General features: G+C 38.3%; 1 protein-coding gene across 3 annotated transcripts in view; it reads right to left on the bottom strand.

Moving 5' to 3' along the window:
* Positions 1-1,703: 1,703 nt before the first annotated feature.
* Positions 1,704-26,775, bottom strand: part of htr4 (5-hydroxytryptamine receptor 4) — an 88,952-nt gene continuing 63,880 nt past the window's right edge. Inside the window, exons 7-8 of one of the 3 annotated variants that reach the window (XM_046850325.1) lie at positions 22,844-22,928; positions 1,704-6,052 (exon numbers count right to left, since the gene is read on the bottom strand). In XM_046850325.1, coding sequence (XP_046706281.1) covers positions 22,865-22,928 — 64 coding nt within the window. In that variant the 3' untranslated portion in view covers positions 1,704-6,052; positions 22,844-22,864. The remainder of the gene's footprint in view (positions 6,053-22,843; positions 22,929-26,775) is intronic. The other 2 variants (XR_006925932.1, XM_046850324.1) reach the window with 2 other exon arrangements.

A 26,775-nucleotide genomic window follows, 5' to 3' on the forward strand; every position in this document is an offset into this window, starting at 1 on the left:
CCTAAGGCATCAACTGGCAGGACCTGAAAATTTACATACATAAGAAAGAGCAGAGGTAATACTAATGTATCACATTAAAGACTTGTATTGGAGAAAGATTTAAAAGAAAAATGCTATATAATAAATAGATAAAGAGCATATGCTCAGATACAGCACATCTGTGGTCAGAGGTAACTGCATTTAATTTTATGTCCATACTGCTACAAGGTTAAAAATCTCAGGGGTCGCCAAAGAGTCACCATTAATCCACAAACAAAGCCGTAATTGCCAACTGCTCAGCTATGGGCTTGGCATAGATTCAAAATATATATCACATCCTCTTACTGTATTCTATTCCACTTCTTATAATTCATATAAATCAATTTACTTGTTAGTTACATCTCATAGTGGTTTGCAGCGTTTCATTACTAGAAAGATTCTCTGTGTGCATTGGCGCATGCAATTATCTAGGCTGTACCCAAGCCACTCATCAGGGATCTTTGTTCGTCTTGTAATTAAAGCACGCATTCATTTGTCCACCGTATTCTCTCTTTTACACTCGAGAAATAAACGGAATGATGAAGGTGAAAAAAGAAATGACAGCTGGCAAAGTGACATTCTAATAGAAGTGATATAATCACTCACTTCAATAAAAGAGCAGTCTCATATAGTAACCTGTAAGGCCTGAGGTGATTAGACATGTCTAATATTAGAACATCAGAATTTACACTTTACGGACAAAAGTATTGGGACACCTGACTTTTTAGAGCTATATGTGGTTCTGTCCAAAAGTGGTTACTATATTATATTTGATAATATTATGGTACTTCTGATCATATAATGGAATTAATTATGCTAGAAAATGTGCAAGAGTAGCTTCCTTTTTATACAATATGGACAAAAGTATTAGGACAACTGCCTTTTCCAGATAGATGTGGTTCCTCCCCAAAACTGAGAGTTGAAGGCAGACAATTGTATAAGAATCGTGAAGCTTCATGAAGAAATGCTTTAGCTGGATTGGAGTGGAAGATCTTGAGTGGCCTGCTGTAGAGATTACACACTTTAAGATTTTCTCAGAAGTGTGGAGGTTATTATAAGAGCAAATGTGCAAAGGTATGTTCAAAAATCACATAAGAATATTTTGGTCAGGAGTCCACAAACGTTTGTTCATATAGTGTATTTTACACTCTTCAACATTTAACACAAAAATTCTAAATTTTACATGACAAAAGCATCTATTTTCTTTACACAGTAGCATTTCCTTTTAAAACATACATGTCAAAAGTATTGTAATGTCATTACAGGTGCTTAAGGACACAAATTTAAGTTCAGATGTTCTGTAGTGTTTAGTAATGAGCAGGGTGTGTAGAGAGGGAGAGCCGAGACAAAAGAGTGAGCAGCACCTGAGAGAGCTGTAATAAAGACAAAGCACGAACCATATATATTCATACAATTTCATGAAATAAATCACTCAATCTTTTAATTTTATTGTAGCTTCTGATTGTATAATGAAATCCTTAGTCATTTATCTCTATTTAGAATGCCAAATATATTTCAAAAGGAAATTGGAAATAAGTAAAACATGCATTTAGTGAGAAGTACAGAAAGATGATCATACTTTAAAACTACACACAAAGTGGGTTAAACACAAGTAGGTTCACTCACACACACTCATCACACTTACACAAATTTATGATGAGGACTGGTGCATTAGGCCGCATGGGTCTGATGGGTCTGGGTCTCAGTCATGTTCAGCGCCACTGAAAATTCGAATTAATGAGCCAATTTTAATGTAATATACCTGCATGGACTAGCAGACAAACTGTATGCTAGACCAGGGTAAAAAAAATGGCTGTATAACCGGTGACTCGAGAGCGACCCGGAAGAGGAACAGGTGAGGGAAAGTATAATAATAAGTATAAATGCGAACAAAAGGAAAAACTTCCTGCTATTTTAGCTGCATGTTGTTTTGACTCCATCTTGCTTGTGGCTTTCTATTTAGTCTGATGAGCACATGTTTAGGAAGCGAGTTGTGTCCACATTCGTCACTGCCTTCAAACACAAAGTGGAGCCATATGGGCAAGTCGGCTGCTCTTCCTGCGCTCGCCACCCTGCCGTCCTGCATTCTCGGATAATCCCAGGAAAAAAAAAAAACATTGTTTGACAAAAAAATCTGTGAACGCTCAAAGATCGGCTGACCACAAGCACATCTGTATATTCAACATCCTCTTGTTGCTGCGTGGTGAGAGCTATATGATTGAGGGTAATGGCTGTAAATAACATCAAGATGAAGCAGGCGACAGACACAATTTACATTATATCCCATCATCTTTAATTATCATCATGTATTAGAGCTGTCACATAGCAACAGAAAAATTAATCCACATAGCTCCCTGAAAGAGAAGCCGTACATGAAAAATATCAATCTTTATATCCACCAAAATAAATACTGAGTTTACAAAAGTTCTTGTACAACTTATGGAGAGATTTACAACACATTCATGTTTAGAACTTCTGCCTTCAGGACTTCATACACAGTGACACAGTGTTGTTTGTGTGTGTGTGTCTATGCGAGTATATGTGTGTGTGTGTGAGAGAGAAGGACCGATATAGCAATACAAGTAAATGGCTCTTTAGGACGAGAATACATTGCAGATGTATCCTCGCTCATTCCTCATGCCTACACCGGCTTTTATGTCACATTTCTACATGGCTGTAATACATCACTGTTAACAAGATAAGAGAGTCGGAGAACCACGAAGCACGAATCGGTAAAACTGCATTGCTGTAGGTATTTCGGCAGCCATTGTGGGAAAGCTTTCCGGATGTGTGTCTTCACGGCAGGGCCTGATGTCGCATTCTCATCGGCAAACTTTACACTGACACTAGTAAAATTATGCGAGTGATTTATTGATACCCCCTCACCCCCCCTTTTTGTGATCGCATCTGCTACTAAAATTGCTGAGTGCTCAGTGACTCATGGTCAATGGGTGCTACATAATTAAAAAAGCAGAGTTCAGAGTGGAACAGGAGCATTAAAATAATTTTCCAGACTGCTTGTTGTTAATTAACATCCCCCAAAATCATTTTTAATACACAGCTGTCAAGGCTGCCTGGGTAATTCTGAGCTTTCGCCGTTTCGCCTACTCATACCTGAAGAGTGTACAACTTTAAAACTTGATTCCTATGACATTTCGGGGAAATTTTGTATTCTGTATCTGAATGCCCTGGGAAAAAAAAAATTATAAAATTAAACGAAAAAACTTTCTATGTTCCCATTAAAAATCATAGGAATGAATTTTTTTGCAGCTCATTTCCAAGCTTCACAGTCAATATGAAATTCTGTCTGATGTTCTGCCAGTATTTTCTGAAGCCTTTACATAAAATTAAAAAAAAAAAAAAAAAAAAAAAGGTTGAGGTGCTTGCGGCCACGTACGTGATCGTGTTAATATCTCTGCGGGATGTTGCACTGTACGACACTGTGCGATCCAGCGGTGAAGTTAACTGTTACGCTCTCCTGCGAGAATGATGCCTCAGAGTGAAGTGAGGGCTTCACGTGGGCCACTGTCAGATCCCTTGCATAAAAAATACTCCTATTTACAGCAAAAATAAAAAAACACACTCACATGCCAAGCTCTGACCTTCAGCATATAAAGACCACCTGCTAAAAACAGAAAATTATACCTTTTGCTGTCCACCTGTGAATGGTATCAGCTTTTTGTTGGCAAAAGGAGAAAACATACTGTGAGGTTCCCCCTCTATCAGAGCACATTTAGCTGTACAGAGCATTTGCAGTGCACATGGAGCTATTTGTTCACAAGCTTCCCTCTCTCTTTTTTTTTTCTTCTGTAAAACAACACAGCATCACACATAACACTTTAACAAACGGTCACATTTAAGGAATCTTTCCTCATTCTTCTCTTATAAATTTGGTCTTTGATAAAATATTAGCAACCAGAATACTGTATTATTCACGAAAACTGCAATCGATACCTTTTAAAAAGTGCTATAAGTGCTTTCATTGCAGGACAGGTCATTATGTGGAAATGAAATCCAAAGCTATGTTTATTTCTAAGGGGTCTGCCAGTTGCGCTCGGGGCTGCTGAATGAAAATCAGCAATGGGCTCTGTCAACACTCTGATTCGTACTTTCTCCTCTGAGATTAGCACTGAAAGGTTTACTGTTATTGACATGAATTCAAATCTCGTTATTAAATACGAGGCTCAGTTGAGGCTGATTTTTTGATAGATTCAAAAAGAATGATTAAACACGAATAAACTAAAACTAATTTACAAAAATACTAACTGTTTAAAACACATGAATGTGTTTTTGTTCTGAAGAAAGGATGCATTTAGACAATATTGGCAAAAGTATTGGGACACCTGGTCATAAGTACGGTATGTGATTTTTTTGAGAATCGCATTCCACATTCGGTCCCAATTTCCTTCCACTCTTCTGGGAAAGTGTTCCACTAGATTTTGGAGTGTGCTTGTGGACATATGTGTTCATCAGTCTCAAGGGTGTTAGTAAAGTCGGGTACTGATGTGGGTGCTGTGAGGGGTTACTCAGGTTACTCGAGACCTTCTTTACCGAATAATGCACACCATATTTTCACGGAGCTTGATTTCTGCACAGGGGCATCGCCATGCTGAAACAGTTTTGGGTTTCCAAGTTCTAGTGAACGCAATTTTTTTTATCATACCACATCCAAAGACGTCCTGTACTATTGAGTATGTACAATTTGTGCTTGGAGACAGTTTGGAGAAGAACCACATATTGCAAGAAAAGGTCAGTTGTCCCAATACTTTTGTCTCTATTGTGTATCAGAAGCGTCCTGAATTAACCTTGATAATGCACTGAATAGAAATAATCATTTGATGAGGTATGCAAAGCAGAACCTTTGTCTAAATTAACATTGTTTTTATGCTCATACATAGAGAGGCATATAAACTGACATTTCTGAGCAGGACTGTTTCACCCATGAATCCGAAAAACACATGGACTGAACTATAACTAAATGCAGATGAAAGGAAACCCAGAAGTTCCATTATTCCTGTACCAGACAATGAACAACCAAGTAATGGATCCATCATGAGCCTGAACTTTAGCACACAATTTAACAAGGGTGTGGTAGCATTCAATTCCCCTTACTTGAACTAGACCCAAATGCCCCTGTGCACAAATCGAGCTTCATGGAAGTATGATTTGCATGGGTTAGAGAGGAAGATCACGAGTGGCCTGCTATAAAGCTCTGACCTCAATCATAGAAGAGTGGAGATTATTATAACAGCAAATGTGAAATGAGATGTTCCAAAAGTGCACACTAATCTTAGGTCAGCTGTCCACAAACCTTTTTTTTAATATATAGTGTAGTGAAAATCTTTAAAAAGTGCCAAAAAAAAGGGGACACAAATTAATTTTCCTGCACGTAATTTCACCCAAAGGCACGTTTTCTGTTCTACCTGTTGTCACCTCCTTGTCAGAGTTGATCAGAAACTGGATCAGAATATTCTGTTGTACAAACTCTTTGCAGAATATTGTGTGATATTGTGTTCTCATTATATTTAGCATTTTTTATGCTTACTGTATAAAAAAATAATAATGATAAACAAGTCTGAATGCATCGTTAGACATGAATTAAACACAGTGTGATGTTTGTTATGCAACGTCTGGGCAGTAGAAACATTCTCCTGATTAATTCTGCTTAAATATTCCAACAGTAATGGTGAAATCGTGTTTTTTGGCATGGGGAACGAGTGGAATTCTTTAACGGATCTGGTCGTTGAACATTAGAAATCGTTACGTCCTTAAATATAAATCGAATACCTTTGGCAACATTGTTCACTATATTCTTGGAGCATAGAACTCAGCTCAGTCCACCACTCAGTAATATGTTCCTGGACTCCCCGGTGTGAGTTTTTGCACCGCAGGTGTGAGGGGGCTGATGGCGAGCGATGGCACTTTCCAGTTTCCGCCCTGATGAAGTCAGAAGCAGGATTCCTGCGACTCTGTGTCATTCTGCACTGACAGTTTCTCCTGTTCGCTGTTGTTTCCATTGTGTAGAACTGAGTATCTGGAAGTAAAAAACAAAAACAAAAATATAATAATTATTATATATATATAATAATTATTATATATTATATATTTTCATGTATGTATTATATATATGTTTTGGGCCTGCACCAGACCCTCTCTAAAAGTCGAGTGTGCGGCTCTGGCGTTTCACTATGGAACACTGCAGCGAGAGTAATGACACTGTAATGGAGCAGTGTATGAGGTGAATTGCAAGTGCATTCAAAACATTGACTTCCCCCACATCCCACGGCCGACCCTCTACCGCTGTGTTCAAAACGCCACCATAATCACTATTTTCAGCGCAGGAAAATTGGGAGCCCTACATCTTAGGGCTATTATATTGCAGAGAACAAAATGTGTGATAGAAAAAAGCATGAGGTATAGTTTTAGACACAGTACATGCATGCCTCGTGAGTTGCTTTTTAATGAAAAAGAGCTGAGTGGAGCAGGTCTGTGCTGGCCAGGCAGCTACTTTACTTGTATAAATAAGTTATGAATTAAAATGCTTATAAATATCGTTCATCAACAAAGTCGACTTTTAGAGTACATTGAATAATCTAATGGCTTCATCTCTACCCAAAGAGACCTATGCAGCAGCAATTTAGACCATCAAGCTCTCTTACCACATCTTTACACTCCAAAACTTCAACCTCATGCTAATACTGCCTCATCTTGTACGCTTATACTAGCTGAGCCAATCTCTGTGCAACTGTGTTCAATGTCTGAATTGCCTTCTCTCCGCTATTTTTGCACTGGATTTCTCATTAGTGTGATGCTAATCATCAGTGAAAATGCTCAGAAATAAATCTGTTGCTCTTTTTGCTTTTAATGACCATACTTAAGGTTGAGATTATTAAAAATGTTTCTCATCTATTAAATACCACTGTGGCTGTACAAGCAATGTCCTCCTGTTACATCAGTGCAGCACACAACGGCCACCTTCTGACACTAGTACTTCAAAAACTACTGTCTTAAAGGTCTGAAACAATTCTTCATAATCTGTGGCCAACTCCAAGAGCCACCCGTGACTTCTATCAGTGCTTCATTGGATATAACGTATTTATAAAACTGCATAGAAATTGAATGCAGGGTGGCATGTGGAAATATGTGCATTCTGGGGAAATGATGAGGAATACAGGAAACCCAATAAATCTGACTTCTGAAAGGTTTTTTTTTTCATTGTTGCTTCTATTAGGATTATGAGCTATTATAGTGCACTCACTGGATATCAAATATACTGTATGCTGAGAAATTTTTGGTGCAAACATCTGATATATAATTTGATCTTTTAACTGTCATTTTCTGTAATCAGACTCTAAAGCAGGGGTCCCCAAACTACGGCCCAGGGACTGAATGCTGCTTGCTTCCACATAATAAAGTTCAGTGCTATTTTACCCCTGCTCTAAAGAAAATCTTTAGTAATAGACTAATTATTTAGAAACATATTACTGTAGCTCCTGATATGATGGTGAACAGTAAGCGGTTTATGTGTTGAAAAAAGTGCAAGCATAAGATCTGAGAACTTTGACAAGTGTCCTGGTATGCAGTAGTTAGGAACCAAAAGTGGTGCAATGAAGGACAATAGAGCTGTTTTGGCAGCACAACATTAGGCTGATCGATATACACTTGAATTCAATACACACTCAATTTCCTCTGAAGCACTATTCCAAAGCAGAGATACTTGACATGAAATAGGCATGAAGTCTGCCATAAAACACTCGATCTACTCCAAAATCGTTCCAGGATTCCCAAAAGGAAATGTGCGAGAGCTTTTCAGTGGAGCGAGCAGAAAGCAGAATTGTTGCCACATTGCTGCTCTCTAGACTCTAAACTAGACACTGTTTGTAGTGCCTCCATCCTACACCAACAAACATCAGTCTGAGGAAACTCTGTTCAAAGTTTGCTCATAATTGTATGTTACCTGAGATGTCAAATTTTCCAATACAATGCAGAACTGTTATAAATATGCTGGTCTTTCCAGTCTCAACATCAGGCAGTTTTTTTCTTAGATTTGCTGAGGGAGACTGCGTGCCAGCAACACAATAAATTGTAATCAAACACATTACACTTACTAAAAAAGTAAACACCAAGAGTCTTCGGTGGCTGAAATATAAATAGGGTTAAGGATTGAGCAGTGGATTGTGTTAGCTGCTGTGTGTCTCCAAATCCAACACCTGATTTAAAATCAGAGAGAGAGAGAGAGAGAGAGAGAGAGAGAGAGAGAGATAGGGAGGAAAGGAGACAGATATAAAATATATAGAGAGAAAGAGAGCAAAAAATATGAGGATGAAAAAGAAAATTGCTACCAGTTTATTTGCACTTCTGCCTCTCACAATTCCCCCTAACATTACTTGAAACCTCCTTTGAACAATCCACTGTTGGCTTTACGTACAATGGAGCAAAAGTGTAAGAAGTGCATTTATCTTGCTCTAGGGAGCTTCTTTTACTATGGAAAAATGCGATAAGCTTTCAAGGGATTTGCCTCGGTTTTGTACACACAAGATTACATTCATTTCAGGCACGGTCTCCTAAAACTCTTTCTCAGTAGACTGACAACTTTTACAGATCCTCTGTGTATACAAACTACAATTAGAAGAGGAAGCAAAATAAAAACAAAGGTTAAAATTAAAACAACAAAAAAATTTACTTCTGAAAGCTGAGCACTTGGTTCATAGTAAAAAATTATACATTACAGGACAAGTACAATGCAAAACGGTCCTTTTCTCTAAATTGATGTCCTTATGCACAATTTGGAGTGCTTTCCTGGCCGAATTTAGTATAAAAAAAAAAAAAAGATTTTTAAGGTAAGCCAAACCCGCCATGGTTCAGTCAAGATTATTGACTATATTGACTGAATAATGACAATAATAGCAGGTTTATTTAAAGGATGAATCCTAATTTCAAAGGATTATAGTTAATGATACACAACATACCACAACACACGAGTAATGGAAATAAAAAGACAAAATAGCACCTGGACAAACATATACAACTCAACACATGCATACATATACAGTATATACTATATATATACTTATATATAAACTAAATGGACATCTGACTTTTCCAGCCACAGGTGGTTTCTCCACAAACAGTTACCACAAAGTTGGAGGTACACAATTATATAGAAGGTGTTTGGATGCAGAAGCATTCAATTTTTCCTTTATTTAAACTAGAAGACCCAAACCTGTTTCAGAATGGCAATGCCCTCTGCAAAATTCATGCTTCATGAAAAAATGGTTTATCTTGAACAGCCTGCTACAGAGCTCTGACCTCAACCCTATTAAACACTGTTGGGATGAATTGGAATGCTGGCTGCACCCCAGGCCTCCTCACATCACCTTCATCAGTACCTGACTTTACTAACACCATTGTGGCTAAATGATCCTAAATCTCCACAACCACACAACAGATGAGTGGAGGTTATTATAACAACAAATGAGGACTAAATGTAAAATGGGATGTTCAAAAAGCACATACAAATCCAATGGCTGGTCTGTATAATGCACTAATAAAATCATTACATAACTGCAATTAGAAATAACAGAAAAAAGTGTAATATTAGTAGTGTAATTGAGGTAGTACCGTGCAAATCGAAAACCATTTTAAAAATGAGCTTTCACTGATGGAAAAAGAAACCAGAAGGATTTCATCTCCATGACGCACATATCGTTGGCTTTTTTGCAAGAAACATACGCGAAACCGAGGAAATCGTTTTTATAAGAGCTTAACTTGCTGATGGATGATCACTACCTCTTCCATACTCACACACACATACAAAAAAGCAGGCATCCATATCTCATCTATTCCTATAGAATCTTTTATATACGTTTATAACCGGAATCAAAAATCACTTTATTTTCCTGCTTTACGTTATCTACGTTATACCGTTAACACATAAATCACGAGGTGAAACGAAGACCAAATGCATTGTGTGGTCCGTAAAACCTAATTTATAATGCTTTTTCTTTAATCTTTTCAGAGGATTGACTCTTGATCCAGCAGGTGATACTCGCTGCTGACGTCAGCGAGAGAGAAGACGTGCCATCTAAACTGCAATTCTGAGGGGTTTGGGATTAAGCAAGACAAGGCAGCCTGAGATAACTTACTCCATAATATGATACGATCTGCAATTTCAAGCTTATTAGTGAGAGGGGGCGATCTATCTGAAACTCACCGCAGCTGGAATCAGGGCTTCAGACTCATTTGAGCGAAGTCTGAGTCAGGGATTGTGGTGTTTGTATATAATAAAATCTATAAAAAAATTATCACTTATGTTATACAACGTTATAAAATGCGAGGTATTTATTTAAGGTGAAAGACTTCAATGTAACGTCTGAAAAAAGTAGCTCTCTCTTTACACTATATGACCAAAAGTATTTGGACACCTAACTTTTCCAGTTAAATGTGGTTTTGTTTTGTATTGTATTGTATCTTTGGATGCGGTAGAATTCGATTTTCTTTTCACTTGAACTACAAGACGAAAACCTGTTCTAGCAGGACAATGGTCCTGTGCACAAAGTGAGCTCAATGAAGATATAGAACGTCTACATCTAACACTATTGAACACCTTTGGGATGGATTAGAGCACTGACTGCACTCCAGGCCTCCTCACCTCACCTACATCAATACCTGACTTTACTAATGCTCTTGTGGCTGAATGAGTACCATCTTAAAATCAAGTGGAACATCTTCTCTGAAGAATGGAGGTTATTACAGAAGCAAATTGGGACTAAAAGTGGAACGGTTTGTTCAAAAATAGCACATACCAATCTTAGGGTCACTTGTCCATGCTTAGGAAAACGGCTTGGCTATGATCAGCGACATGCAGGAACTGGTAATTCATCACAAATATTTTAGGCTTTGTGTATGGGAGCACTTTCATTGTACTATAAATTACATGGCTGGTGAGTAGTGGACTAAAACACCACTCTCTAAAATTAGAAGTCACACATATACGCATGAAGAATGTCCTCACTGCAGAAATCACTGCAGGAATCAGGAAATTCGTACTGGCAGGGTTGAGACTTGATTATCTTGAATGCAGGAGGATAAAAAAATAAGCATGCTTGTATGACTGACAGCACAATGGCAAATAAAAAGCTTCAAAGATGCCCGAAAGCCTGGCCAGAAAGCTATTGTTTAATTAACAATATTTAAATCTGCTAGATTTCTAATGCACAGATTTTGTTTGGTCAAACGCTGCCAAGATTCTGAATAAATCACACAAATACTGTGCCGTTATAAAATTTAAATCTGAGTGTTATGTGCTTATGGTAATAGGCTTAGGATATGCAGCGATGCCACAGGTCAGACACAGATGTAATCATTTTCAACTGTAAGTAAACACTTCACACTTCCTCAGCACCTCCCCATGGAACTGTTTGCAAGGATTTTATTAGATTCTAATTGATTGGGATTATTTCGAAACAGCACATTGTTTCCTTCATACAGAGACTAACTGCTACGGCTCAGCCCTTTCCACACTGTCGGAGTGGAATCGGCATCTAACGTCGCGTTTCCCAGCCTGTCTACTTCATACCACACTGCTGTATCTAATACAACCTCTTTCCATGAGGCCAGCTGGCAGAGATATGGCAGACGTAAACACTCTGCTCTCTGTCTCTTTGACAGCCGGCGTGGAGCTACAAATAGACGTCCGTAAAGTGGCGTGTTGCGGATCTTTACCGCAAGGACTCGATAAATCTGCGATCTAACAATTTCTGGATGTTCGACGCACACGTGTGCGAAGATAAAAGGATTGATTATTTAAGCACAAATGAAGTGTCCCCTTATCTGAAATGAAGAGTAGAGTTGAAGTGGAAGAAGGGAATTTCAGGAGAGAGCAACGTGGGAGTGAAAAAGTACAAGGAGGCCCACAGAGAAAAAGAAGAGTGTTAGTGTTTACATAAGGGGTACACACTTCACTCATCATGAGAGACTGCAAGCAGGACAAGGAGGTCTGTCTCATGTTCGATTCATCTTTTTGATTTGAGTCAGGGCATAAACCGGGTCTAATATCGTAATAAATGTTTATACACGGACAGCGGTCCTTAACATGCCACAAAAATCCCAACACATAGTAGGAAGCTGATGTCTGGCCACACTCGCGTTTACCATGACAACAAACACCAGCAGGTAGAGAAGACATTGCTACATGATTAAGGCTGCCAGCACCCCTGGTTTTTGCTTTATAGCATCAGAGCTGGAAAAAACCTTTCACGGAAATAAATACTGCAGAAGGCAGAATATGAACTTTAATGTCACTCCTGGAAATCGATCTCGGCAGACCGTCTGCTTATAGATCCGTATCTGCAGATATTTTCACAGCATTTCGACTCTGTCAATGATTTGTTGAGTTTTTCTGCTGCCTGTGCATGAAAAAAAATAACAGTATTACAGTAAGTATATTATAAATACACTACACTCACTGTCCACTTTAATAAGAACATTAAGTTTATCTACTCATTAGCCAATCATGTGGTAGCAGCACATTATTGACAGTGACATGGTTGTTAATGACTGGATGAAGAGTTAAAAATTGTTTTTGTTTTTCCAGTGAACTTGTGGCCATTGTAGTTTCAGATAACTGTTCAGTTAGCTTTTCTGCTCACCGTGGTTTGATTACTGTAACCTTTCTGTTGACCATTATACAAATTCTCCTCTGGCCAATCCTATGGCAGTATCAAGGTGCTCATAGAGCCTTTGTTTACTAGAATGGATTTTGAGGTTTGTGTGCAATTATCCTAGGAAATCTGCAATTTCTCAATTACTTAAACTACGGCAAGGTTAAAGCTACTGAGATCACATTACCTCAATGATTGTGAGATGTTTTACTTGAGCATCAACTCTTAATAAGACTATGACCTTCATCATCGTCTGGTAGATAATTGCATAATTGAGCGAATAAACTGGCCAGTGACTATAATATATTGTCTAACAACAGCATTGCAACAAACCTCCATTACATCTAAAACCAGTCAACTAGCTTTTGCTGTAATACTGAATACAAAAGATGGTTTTTTTTGCACTTATTTTGGAAATATTCTTGTCAGATACACACAGCACACGGACCCAGGGGAGGAAAAAAAATCCCATCTGACTAAATAAAATATATACTTTTGATTTGAGTAACGGAACACATTTAAGAATGTGAGATTACGTCCATAAAAGGCCTGACACACACAACCATCAGGGTTCTGCTGTTTCTTTTCTTCGACCTGCTGCTTTTCTTGGACTGCTGGGATACAGGCTTATTTTCATGCCGCGCTGCTGTTTGGTTTCTTTTTCTTTTATTACAAGGCACAAGTGAGAACAGTCAGAATCCGATATGTGACAAAGACTTACTTTTTACTCAAAACACACTTATTTGAACGTCTTTTAAAGCCTGCTGTCGTCTCCTATAAAACCGAGGTGTTTGTTTGCTGTGTTGTTTTTTGTTTTTGTGAAAGACCGCAGCTGAAAACAATCACGCAACTTCCATCTGATTGAAAAAGAAGGGCATTTTTATATGGTCCTTATGTCAGGTTTCTAAAATCTTTTCAGAACCTATCGATGGCATTTTCCAGGCTAATAAGAACATCTGTGATGATAGCATGCCATATCTGATGCACTGTTATAGGGAAGATTTATTTTTAATGATGGGGCATAAAAGACCAGCATTTAAACAAGCAGCATCGAAACGCAGTATGCATGAAGCTGGAGAAATGTACACACACACACACACACACACACACACACACACACACACACACACACACACACATTCTCACATGCACATTTCATTAGAAGAGAAAAACGCACATGTACTAAGTTGTGCATATTAAGAAAAAAGCAATTATGTTTATTTTCTACGGATATTAACATGTGTAATATCAGGAGAAATTCATGCAGTGATGAAAGACTACATGATTAGATGTAATTTCTTTCAGCATAAACAACTTTTTTTCCCTGCCTCCAATTTTAACCGTTGCAGTTTTTCATACATTTTAAGCGGTGCACATTGTCGCTATTAGTTCGCTCTTGTGACATTGTGTTGATTCAACATTAGACAATTACAGACAATTTATTGAAATAAATAAATAAAAAAAAAACCCCACACAATATATTAATATTATTATATTAAATTATATATTTATAGTACACTGTGCTTGTTTATATTTTTCATTATTGTGTATTATACACTAGGACAGCTTGTGGGATAATCTGTCAGTTTACTGTAAGAAATAACGCTGTCAGAAAACGATAAGAAATATCATTATTATCATGTATACCGTGTCAACTGGCTGCTCATTTTGCTTCATATCCTGTCGAGTCTTTTATAATAAGCCTTATTTAGACTCAGCACAGCAGTGGCAGTGTAAAAAGAGCACACACACACCGCTGTGCAACCACAAGACCGCACGTGACAACGCGCACTAAAGCAGCACCGTGTTCTTGGGAAGCACATACAGTCATTCTAATAATGGCAGAAATCATATGCTATTAAATGATTCATTACAGTAACTAAAAGTTTAAATCTAAAAGTTTGCCATATGCTACATCAGAAATAAAAAATCAAGAAAACATAACATTAGCAGGCAATGGACATATAGACACTCCCAGAACATCATACACTGCTCTATGTGGACAGAAGTATTGGGACACCTGACCCTGCCTGCCATATGTGGTTCTTCTCCAAACTGGAAGAACACAATTGTACAGGACGCCTTTGGATGCGGTATAATAAAAGTTTGTGTTCACTTGAACATGGAAACCCAAACCTGTTCCAACATGACGATGCCGAGTTCCATGAAGAAATGCTTTTACATGGTTTGGCTCTGATCACCAACCCTACTGAACACCTTTGAGATGAATTGGAAGGCTGACTGCACCCCAGGCCTCCTCACCCCACCTATATCAGTACATGACTTTACTAACACTCTTGTGGCTGATAAACACAAATTTCCACAAGCACATTTTCCCAGATAAGTGGAGGCAAGTATAATAGCAAATTGGGACTAAATGTGGAATGCAATGCTCAAAAAGCACATACCACACTTATGACCAGGTATCCGCAAACCTTTGTCAATAGTATATATAATAACTCGAGGGATATTCCAGTCATACGATGAAGTCTTCAAAGTGAATTTACCAACCTAGGCACAGTTTCAGAAAAGCATTCCAAAGTTAATTTCCTATCAACTGCTTGAGGTTTTTTTTTTTTGTACAGTACGTCACTCTGGACAAGGGCGTCTGCTAAATGCCACAAATGTAAATGTAAACCGCTCCCAACATTCCTTCCCAACATATTGATCCATTATTCATAACTCCTGATTTATTTGCATCGAGGAGCACAAAGTAAACTTCTGCAATAAGCAAAGAAAATCCTGTGTCCTAAAACCTCTCCTTGATCAATACTTACTTGGCATGCTGAGCGGCGCGCATATAAACGAGAGGTCGAGGAAAATAAAATCAATTTGTAAAAGTAATTTGCATACATTTAAACATCCTGCGTTCGGGTCATTAGGGGTGGTTTTCCAGTACATATGGCAGTACCATTCAAAGAGCTATGACAACTAGAATGCTTATAGCTCTGTAAATGGCGCTGCTATCTGCACCACACATATCAAGTGCTTCGGGGATCTTTGCTGGATTCTCCTGCCTTGTACGTGGAGCTGTGAGGAAAGACGTTATAAATACACAACTGCTTTTTTAAAACAAGAGCAAAAAAAAAAACAAACAAACAAAAAAAAAAAAACACGTATAAGCTGTTCATGACATAAATGTTTGAATAAAACAAGAAAACCAAACATGTTTAGGAATAATATAGAGCAGTGGCAGGCGTTCAGGTCCAGCAAAGCCTTCTCTGCTGGCCTAAACACATCAAGTTCCTGAGTTCTTACTGAATCTAAAAAAAGGGCAATGAGTGAAAAGAATAGAGAACCCTAATATTATTTTAAAGGCACTTTCACTCCAGGGACAGAGCTGACCACGGTCTGCTGTTTTAAGACTCTAATGGAAAAATGTTCTCTTTGTGGGAAAAAATTGACCATATTTACAATAATGTCTTTTACGTGGAAGGGTAAATTATATCTATACAGCTCATACTGAAAAATCAGCACTGTGTTACACACAAAAACCGAATACCCCAAAAGATATACACATTTCCAATACACAATATTATTTTATCTATATTTTAAACATCTTTAAAGGACAGAATGAGATTTCTGATATCCAAATTAATTCTCCCATTTCATGGTCAATGTATGTACGCTTTATGGCGAGAATTATGTGGACACCAGACCTATAACACACTTGCTGAAAATCCCCATAAGCTGTTATGATGAGCTCCACTGTATGAAGACTTTGGACTCAATTTTTGACTAGTGTGGCTTTCAGAATGTGGTCATTCAATCACAAGAGCATTAATGAGGTCAGACACTGATGTTGACTGATGTTGAGCGAGGAAGCCTGGAGCGTTTTGCAGAAAGCACTCGGTTCTTAGGTCCAACCTTAAAGAACTAAGTATTCATGGACCTCACTATATGTACATGCTGAAACAGATTTTGTTCCAGTGAAAAGAAATTATGTTACAGCCACATTCTTTTCTGCCTCTAGATTTTTGACTACAAACTTCAATTGAGTCAAATGTCTACAGCCTTTAAAAATAAAACTATTCCAGTCAACAAAGCACACTACGTCTACCATCACACTGCCATTAAGGGAGAGGCAAGTTACAGAGTCATAGATAAGATCATGACATCGACCTTTCCTGCATTTGTGGAACTGATTGGAATCGATAATGTGGCTCCCCTTCAAAAAAAAAAAAAAAAAAACACATCTGTCCCCAGTAATGTCAGTATTAGGTCTGTAAAAGCGACGACGCCAGGATGACATCTGCACTGCTAAATTTAACCGAGACAGCAATCTGGGGTGCTTTAGGCAATTTCAGTCCCCTCGTTATTCCCACCATGGATAAAGTGAAAATTGACTGCACTTACACACTGATGATGCAAAGAAACAAAATTATTTTTGTTTTGGAGCAGTTCATGATAATTTTTTTAATATGAAGAAAAACAATAGGATGAGTGGCTGAATTTTATTATCTATACATAGAAGATTATGCAGCTGTGGGTATCCATAGTATATGTAGTCGTAGATGATAAAAAAAAAACAACAACAACAGACTAGCAGGACAGCAGTATTTTCTTTTGTCATCCACATCGGATTAAATATCTATTAAAGCATTATGCAGAAGCAGACTGGTTCTGATTCCTTTCTAGTCCAGACTGTAGATTTATGTCCTAGTAGACCAGTGATGGGTATGTCAGACAGAGGTAACCACCCCCTTGATTTTTATTTGGGTTCTTCTTTCAAGCGAATTCACTGACATCTGTAACAACATAATCAGCAGTGATGAATGTGCCTTAAAAACCAAAAAAATCTACAGTTTCTGTTTACCGTATTTATTATTCAGAGGAAACATGGCATGAAGCCAGGAAAGCTTTAAAAAAATGACATCGTGAATGCATATCTGTCTTTGCGCTACACCTTTCTTATTAGGCCAATCTTTATAGTTTGTGGGTAGATATTAAAATGGGAATGTTCAAATCTGATATCGCAGCCCTCTATCAGTGAACGTGTGCTCATCGGGTTTGAAAATAGATCCACTAATTGGCCTGTCCTGATTTGACAGTCTCAGGTCAAGTCAACCTTTTCTGGTAAATCCAGTAGAACTTCATCTTGAAATACCTAATCGAAGAATCATTTATGAAAGGTCACTTTATCCTTGCTTGACATCATAATAATTGCATCAAGTCAGACCTTTACTTCAAGCTCAAAGGGCAATCTAATATCCATCTGAGATATAAACGCAGGGAGAAGAGCTCCTGCTTGGACTCATTATCCCACCAGACGACTCGAACACGCAAACAATACGAAGTGAAGCCCATTCATTCAATACGCATTATTCCAAGTTCAGTATTTTCACATTTTCATTCAGTATATTATCAATAAGAACCCCTTATACAATATCCACATCCATTCCCAAACCCACAAGCCCGTCACCAAACGAGAATCTAGAGAATCTGTTAATACAGATTTCAGCCCTTTTATTCTCAAACCCATGTTACACAAATACCGGGTTGGAATCACTATGCTTTTAAAACAACCTCAATTCATGGAATCACCAAACTGTTTGCAAAATTCCTTTAACATTCTGTACACATGTTAAGATGAAACAACGTCCGCAGAATTTTTAGCTGCACTTTCATGTTTCTTATTCTTCCAATCTTTCCATTCTAGCGCATTCGAAAGATGCTTAAACAGCTCTATTCCGATCTGCTGACCGGGAAGGCCAGTAAAGTACACCGTTACTTTTGACAGTTTATGATTGTGACGCGGTGCCTCATTTTGCTGGAAAGGGTAAATTTTAGCCATAAATGGATGCTTGTGTTCGGTAACAAGACTCCGACAGGCTGTAGCGTTCAAATTATGCTTCAGTGACATTTAAGAGCCCAAGGTGTGTGAAAAAAAGATTCCCCATACTATTATAACAACACCACCTCCCTGAAATGTTAACACAAGGATTCATGTTGCTGATGGCAAATTCTGACCATCTGAAATAGAATCAAGATTCCTCATGACGGGGTGGGGTCCAGTTTTGGAAAGCCTATGCCCACTGTTGCCTACAGAAGATATATCAGATGTGGTCTTCTGCAGTGTACATGTGCAACTGAGATGCTTTTTCACCTTCCAAGGTTACTGCTCCAAGTTACCGTGGCGTTCATTTTATCTTAAACCAGTCTATCCATTTGCGCTTCTTCATCATGGCATAACGTTCCTTAGAACTGATGTATTTTTTGCACCCTTTTTCTCTATTAATTAATCATATCTTATTATTATGAATTGTATTTTAATTTTAAAATGCCCGAGACAGCACTGTGGAAAAAAAACTCAAAACATCTAATAAAGATAATCTTGTATAAATCCTGTATAATCCTGAATAATCCTTAACAGAATCCTTATATAAAAAGCAGCACCTGGAACAGCATAACGTGTCTTAATCTTCAATAATCGGATTCTTTTTTTATTTTGTTTGCACTTGTTTACACCCGAAAACACTCTGGAAATGTGCATTAAAATCATGTGATTTCTAAGATGAAAACAAACTGACGTAATGCACCAATTTAAATGTACTCTGATTAGCATGGCCCTTCATAAGGCTCTGTTTATGTTACATGTTTGTGCTCCTGATCAACGAGTCCATTATATATGTTTCCAAAGATACTTGACTTGAGCATACTTGTGTGGATGCCAAGATGACATCCCTCAGATACACGAAATCTAGTCATATATTATATCAATATTATCCTGTTTCCACTTTTCTTTAACTTGGTGAAACCTTTAGTCAGGGGTCAACGTCGAGTTTATGCAAAAGTAACTACAGACATAAAAGCAACTATGACAAAAAAACTAAAGAAAAATTGTTGTGGGGGAATTGATTGTCATAGATTGTTACAAATGACACCATATATACAGTGAGGAAAATAAGTATTTGAACACCCTGCTATTTTGCAAGTTCTCCCACTTAGAAATCATGGAGGGGTCTAAAATTGTCATCGTAGGTGCATGTCCACTGTGAGAGACATAATCTAAAAAAAAAAATCAAGAAATCACAATATATGATTTTTAAACTATTTATTTGTATGATACAGCTGCAAATAAGTATTTGAACACCTGTCTATCAGCTAGAATTCTGACCCTCAAAGACCTGTTAGTCTGCCTTTAAAATGTCAACCTCCACTACATTTATTATCCTAAATTAGATGCACCTGTTTGAGGTCGTTAGCTGCATAAAGACACCTGTCCACCCCATACAATCAGTAAGAATCCAACTACTAACATGGCTAAGACCAAAGAGCTGTCCAAAGACACTAGAGACAAAATTGTACACCTCCACAAGGCTGGAAATTGCCAAGCTACGGGGAAATTGCCAAGCAGCTTGGTGAAAAAAGATCCACTGTTGGAGCAATCATTAGAAAATGGAAGAAGCTAAACATGACTGTCAATCTCCCTCAGACTGGGACTCCATGCAAGATCTCACCTCGTGGGGTCTCAATGATCCTAAGGAAGGTGAGAAATCAGCCCAGAACTACACGGAAGGAGCTGGTCAATGACCTGAAAAGAGCTAAGACCACCGTTTCCAAGGTTACTGTTGGTAATACACTAAGACGTCATAGTTTGAAATCATGCATGGCACGGAAGGTTCCCCTGCTTAAACCAGCACATGTCCAGGCACGTCTTAAGTTTGCCAATGACCATTTGGATGATCCAGAGGAATCATGGGAGAAAGTCATGTGGTCAGATTAGACCAAAATAGAACTTTTGGGTCATAATACCACTAAACGTGTTTGGAGGAAGAAGAATGATGAGTACCATCCCAAGAACACCATCCCTACTGTGAAGCATGGGGGTGGTAGCATCATGCTTTGGGGGTGTTTTTCTGCAAATGGGACAGGGCGACTGCACTGTATTAAGGAGAGGATGACCGGGGCCATGTATTGCGAGATTTTGGGGAACAACCTCCTTCCCTCAGTTAGAGCATTGAAGATGGGTCGAGGCTGGGTCTTCCAGGATAACCAAGGAGTGGCTCTGTAAGAAGCATATCAAGGTTCTGGCGTGGCCTAGCCAGTCTCAGACCTAAACCCAATAGAGAATCTTTGGAGGAGCTCAAACTCCGTGTTTCTCAGCGACAGGCCAGAAACCTGACTGATCTAGAGAAGATCTGTGTGGAGGTGGGCCAAAATCCCTCCTGCAGTGTGTGCAAACCTGGTGAAAACTACAGGAAACGTTTGACCTCTGTAATTGCAAACAAAGGCTACTGTACCAAATATTAACATTGACTTTCTCAGGTGTTCAAATACTTATTTGCAGCTGTATCATACAAATAAATAGTTAAAAAATCATACATTGTGATTTCTGGATTTTTTTTTTTAGATTATGTCTCTCACAGTGGACATGCAAAATAGCAGGGTGTTCAAATACTTATTTTCTTCAATGTATATATATATATATATATATATATATATATATATATATATATATATATATATATATATATATATACACCTTTAGTCTCTTTACACTTAGTTGAATTCTTATGAATTGCACAAGCAGATTGGGGATAAGGAATGCAGTCAAGTGGCTACCGATTGGAGTAAGTGCCAGCACTGCCCAAAGCTCTGATGTGTTCTGACTGCAGATTAGATTTGAACAGATTGGTAGAACAGACAATCCAATGACCTTAAACTTTAGAAAGCACCAGTGAGATACTTTTAATTACAGTGTTTGAGGATATAGTGACCCTCGTCCTGCCAATCAACAGGTCCCACGGTATGAATCTGATAAACTCTCATAAGTGTATGTTAAATAGTATCATTATTTTCATTCAGGCCTTAATTTGCTTGATTTTCCACAGTTGTATCAGAGTGTTGAGAGTAGCACAGCCAATCAAAGTCCTGAAAGATGACTGCTGGTACTGTACTGTTTTGTTTGGGGTATTACAGTATTATATATGTATACATGTAGGTATGTAAATGTATATAGTGCATAACTTGTATTCTGGTATTCCAGATCAACTATGTGTAAAATTGTCCATAATAAGTCAATGCTGAATAGTGAGCATTGAAATCTAAGGACTATGTACTGTATAAACCAACCAGGCATAAGATTACGACATTATAACATTATGAGTGGTGAAGTGAATAACACTGATTATCTCTTCATCATAGCACCTGTTAGTGAGTGGGATATATTAGGCAACAAATAAACCTTTTCTCCACAAAGTTGATGTGTTAGAAGCAGGAAAAATGGGCAAGTGTAAGGATTTAAGCTTTTGAGTTTGACAAGGGCGAAACCGACAGTTACAGCATCTCCAATACTGCAGCTCTTGTGGGATGTTCCCGGGGACGCAGTGGTCAGTATCTATCAAAAGTGGTCCAAGCAAGGAACAGTGGTGAACCAGCGACAGGGTCATGGGTGGCCAAGGCTGCTGGATGCCTGTGGGGAGCGAAGGTCGAACCGTGTGTTTCGAACCAACAGATGATCTACTGTAGCTCAAATTGCTAAAGAAGTTACTGCTGCTAATGCTCAACGTTTTAGGACTGTTTTGTCAGCAAAAAAGGGAACAAACACAATATTATGCAGGTACACAGAATGTTATGTCTGATCGGTATGTATATATACATATCTTTTTTTTTAAATAAATATCTGAGTAAAGAAAGGACGTCGTGAATAAATGTGTGTTGCGCTTAAGGCTTTAGTTTCTCCTCTTTTATATTTATCAATTTATATTTGTAAAAAAAACGGTCAAACGGAAATGTGCGCTAGTGCCGTTGAAATGAATTTGCGTTAACACGTTATTAAGGACTCGATTTTGACAGCCGTGATATATACATTAAAATTACACTCATTCCTCATTTTCACTCCTGCACAGATGCACAAAACCTATTTCCATTAACATGAGCTTAGTAATTATGTACTTTAGGTTCCTTATCATCCACAACACAGAACATAGAAAAAGAAAACACAGCTGCATAAAGAAATGGCACCTACACACACACAACACACACAGTGTAGTTAAAGATTATGCAGAAATATAATCAGATTCCAGAACAGGATGATTAAAGAGAGATAGAGTGGGAGAGAGAGGGCATGTGTGTGTGTGTGTGTGTGTGTGTGTGTGTGTGTGTGTGTGTGTGTGTGTGTGTGTGTGCGCGTGTGCATGTGTGAGCTGTGTGTGACTCACTTGCGAGCTCCTCACACAGCACTAGACAGGAACAGGCTTAGTGTTGCAGAACCAGAGTAGGAGTTTAGAAGCAGAGGAGCAGCCGCTGGAGTAGAGAGCAGGCGGGACAGAGGGCAGCAGAGACGCGCAGACATGGTGAAGGAAACAAAAAGGAGAAACGGCAAAGAAGGGAGAGTAAAAGAGAAAAGAGAGAAGGGAAAAGCACGTTAATGATCTGAGATGTTATTGTTTGGATTCACTCGTTCATTCTGACTCCCATGGTACCTTATCTAAGGCAAAATAATCCTGACCAAAAATAAACTGATTCAGAAATGAAAAATGTATAATAGTTTTTCCCGTTTAGAGACATTTATTTAACATTTATGGGAGGAGTCTTGACTGTGTGACTTTTTTTTCTCTTAACTTAAGGAACTTTAAGTAAAGACTATAAGAAAAGAGACACTTGCAAAGGAACAACTGTTTGAAACTGGCTTGTCTTGTGAATTTTATATAACATTGCATGTAACCATAAAGAGACAAAAAGAGAAGGATAGGCAATTATCATAATTATTTGCAAACTGCTGTGGGATAAGAGGAATAACACACATCGGCATGCCCCGTCATGTTTTATTACTTACTCTAAAAAAAATGCTGACCACAGCAATCAGTTCATTATTCAATCATCAGGCAAATATATTGTAGTAATAATTAGACAACAAAACCATGTATGTAGCTATTTTATAAAATCTTAATTTATATATATATGTGATAAAATCTTAATTTAATTTCTTAATTAAATTTCTTAATATTTTACCATGGGAATGCTTTAAATTAATAAATAATGCATTAATGCAGCTTCATAAATAAATTAAGATTTTATACTGTGACAAATTTGAGATATTTTACCATGGGAATGCTTTGTTGACAGCTCTATTAATCATCAATGATATTTTAATGCTTTTATATTAACAAATGGCTGCAGCATTTATTTGCTGAGCAAACACAGGGTCTTTTCCAGGCAATGAGGAGAGTCACTTAAAATACGCTTTGCCTAAAGCACCTCGTTTGTTGATTTCATAATAGACTCGGCACGTAAATTGCTTGTAAAGGTCGACTAATAGCCGTGCTGAAATGCCTCGGAAATACTCGCCAAACACAAAGCAATGACTCACTATTCTCTGGGCGGAGAGCATTGTTTTGCGATTTACTGCGGTACCCGTGAGGGTGCATTTATATTTCTATACATCTACAACTTCCTTCCTGAATAGTTTTGCTCTAATAGAAAATGCTTGGTATATGCTGCTTATGCAGTGTTTGAATGACTTTGACTTGTTTATAATAAAGCTGAGCTATCATGACGTCCTCACATGACCGGAGAGCCCTAGCATCATGATATCGATCGTCCACGTCTCTGACATGCATGCTGAATGCATGCATGTAATGCTGTATTTGATATTCGTGATAACTTTACCCAAACTAAGTGCATAATGCAAGTCATATGTGGACGGTATATCGAAGAGCAGAACGATAGGGACGCGGCTTCGCTCCGTTCATTGGTAAACCCCAACATGTGCGTTTGCTAATGCCAGGGCTGCACCGAGCAAACATCTACGATGGGTAATCGAGGAGACCCATAAAGCCTGGTTTGTATTACATGCGCGTCTTAACTAATTCTTCCGGCGTTTAGAGGGTTTAAAAGGTTTACAGAGAAAAAACACACTTCCTCGCTAAAAAACCACTGCAACGCCCTGAAGATAAGCGGCTCCCTTTTTAACCCTCAGCAACATGTGCGATTAGCAAATGATGAAAATTGTGGGTGGAATTTCCTAGTAAAATGTGTGGAGTATCTGAGTGTTTATAGCATGGGTTTTATAGGCTGTGTATCTGCAAGCTAGAAGATTTCTACAAAGCAAAAAAGCAAGGTCCTTGACCTCTGAAGCCACCACCTAATAATTACAAACCTTACACAAGATACTACTGCGATATAGACGGCATGCTGTCATTCCTCAGTGTGTGTGTGTGTGTGTGTGTGTGTGTGTGTGCACTTAAACAACCAGTCAAACGCATAAATCTCAGTAGCCGAAGCACATCTAATCACTAACACTTCCCGAGAAAGAGAAAAAGAGAGGCAGAGAGAATAGAGAGAATAGAGATAGAGAGAGAGAGAGAGAGAAAGAGAAGACTTCACTCTCATAAATTCCATTGCTCGTACGTAATTAGTGCCTGCATTTTATGACTCCGAGACATGTCTTCAAGCGCAAACTCCTTCTAGCGTTTTTGACGAACCTCGAATGTTATCTGATCGCTCTAGTGTGCCTCTCATTTCCCTGCTATACAACCAGACGTTTATGAATGTGAACCTGTCAGTGGAATACATCATCTGCTGCAACCGAGTCTCCTCTGCAGTGTCGGCGTTTTATACCTCAGAGGATTCAGCATTTCAAATGGGCTATGGGTTCTGTGATAAATGTCTCGTGTTTATATAATCACACAGATTCTAATCTCCCGAAGCGTTTATTTGAACTAGAGTTTGCTTACACTCGTACGATTCAGGCTGACAGAAATGATTAAGTCTCTTCATTAAACAAAACGCAAACTTTCACGTATAAATCTGCAATGGAGTGGTGTGTGTAAGAGCCAGAAAGACGGGAGTCCAACACAAACAGTATTTTCTTGGTTGGCAGACATTACCCCGAGTCCTGAGACTTCTGTCTGGCTTCAGAAACTCAGAGATTTTTTCCCTGAACACACATGTAGTGGTCTACATGTAATTCTTAGGGAATACGACATGCCGAAATGAAGCTCAATGATACGGCTGTGAGAGAACTGATGAGTGAAAAAAAAAAAATCAAAAGGTTAAAGTGCAGAGATGAGAACGGGATCCTCAGTGGTACACAACAGGGTCCTACTTTCTATGACTTTCTATAAAGCATCCTTAAATACTTTCTACATAATTTATTATGCAAATGTAATGCTATAGGCCATATAATCCCAAGTATGATATGCTATTTTTAAATGGAAAAGCATCTCAATAAATGATGTCTTGTATTCGAGCTCTAGTCTATTGTCAATACCTGTAAAAAAAATAGGTGGCGCCAAATACGGGTAAACGACTTCCCTGGACTGAAGCAACCTGATACACTATGGTCGTTTACAGTGTCAGGACTGCATAATGGTGAGGGACTGTCCAGAACACAGCGGTTCAAACGTCACCTAAGTAGACGAAAGATATGCTTTAACAAGATCTTAAGCAGCCTGATATACAGCTTCGACCTCAACCTTACTGAACACCCAGGCCTCCTAACCCTACATCAGTTCCTGAATTTATTAACACCCCTATGGCTGAATGAGGCACGCTCCATAATCTTGCAGACATCTTCGAAGAAGAGTAAAGGCTAATGTATTGTGCTGTCCATATAGTTTACATGCTGATAAATGAACCCATTCTAGAGGAGTCGCTGATGTTTTATTAATCTGCAATTGTTTTTTCTATCGCACGCAAGCTGATGGCATGGTACCTCCGACGGGTTTGTCATGCTGCTTTAAAAGATTTATTAATCAGGACTACTTGAGGACACTTGATATTAGATAGAGCCTGCAGTCCTTTTATTAACGATGGAATATATTTAAAAAAAAGATAAATTCTACTATGTTCTAGTAAACATCTGTATATTTAAGTACAGAGGTGCTCTGTTAATCGTACGTATTTTTACGGCTTTGTTGTCACTCACTGTGATGCATAACATAGGATGTCAAAAAAAACAAAAAAAAAAAACCTCACATATCATTACAAGATGATTATCGGATGCTGTGGTGGAGGAGGGTGTAATTACAGATGTCAAAGAAAAGAATGAAAAGCGATCCTGAGCGGACTTTTCCCGTAAGAGCCTGTGAGATCGCCCAGACATCTATAGACACATCTGTTAACAGTGTTCATTAAATTATAAGGGCTG

This window comes from Silurus meridionalis, chromosome 5, assembly GCF_014805685.1.
Source record: "Silurus meridionalis isolate SWU-2019-XX chromosome 5, ASM1480568v1, whole genome shotgun sequence".
NCBI classification, from domain to species: Eukaryota; Metazoa; Chordata; class Actinopteri; order Siluriformes; family Siluridae; genus Silurus; species Silurus meridionalis.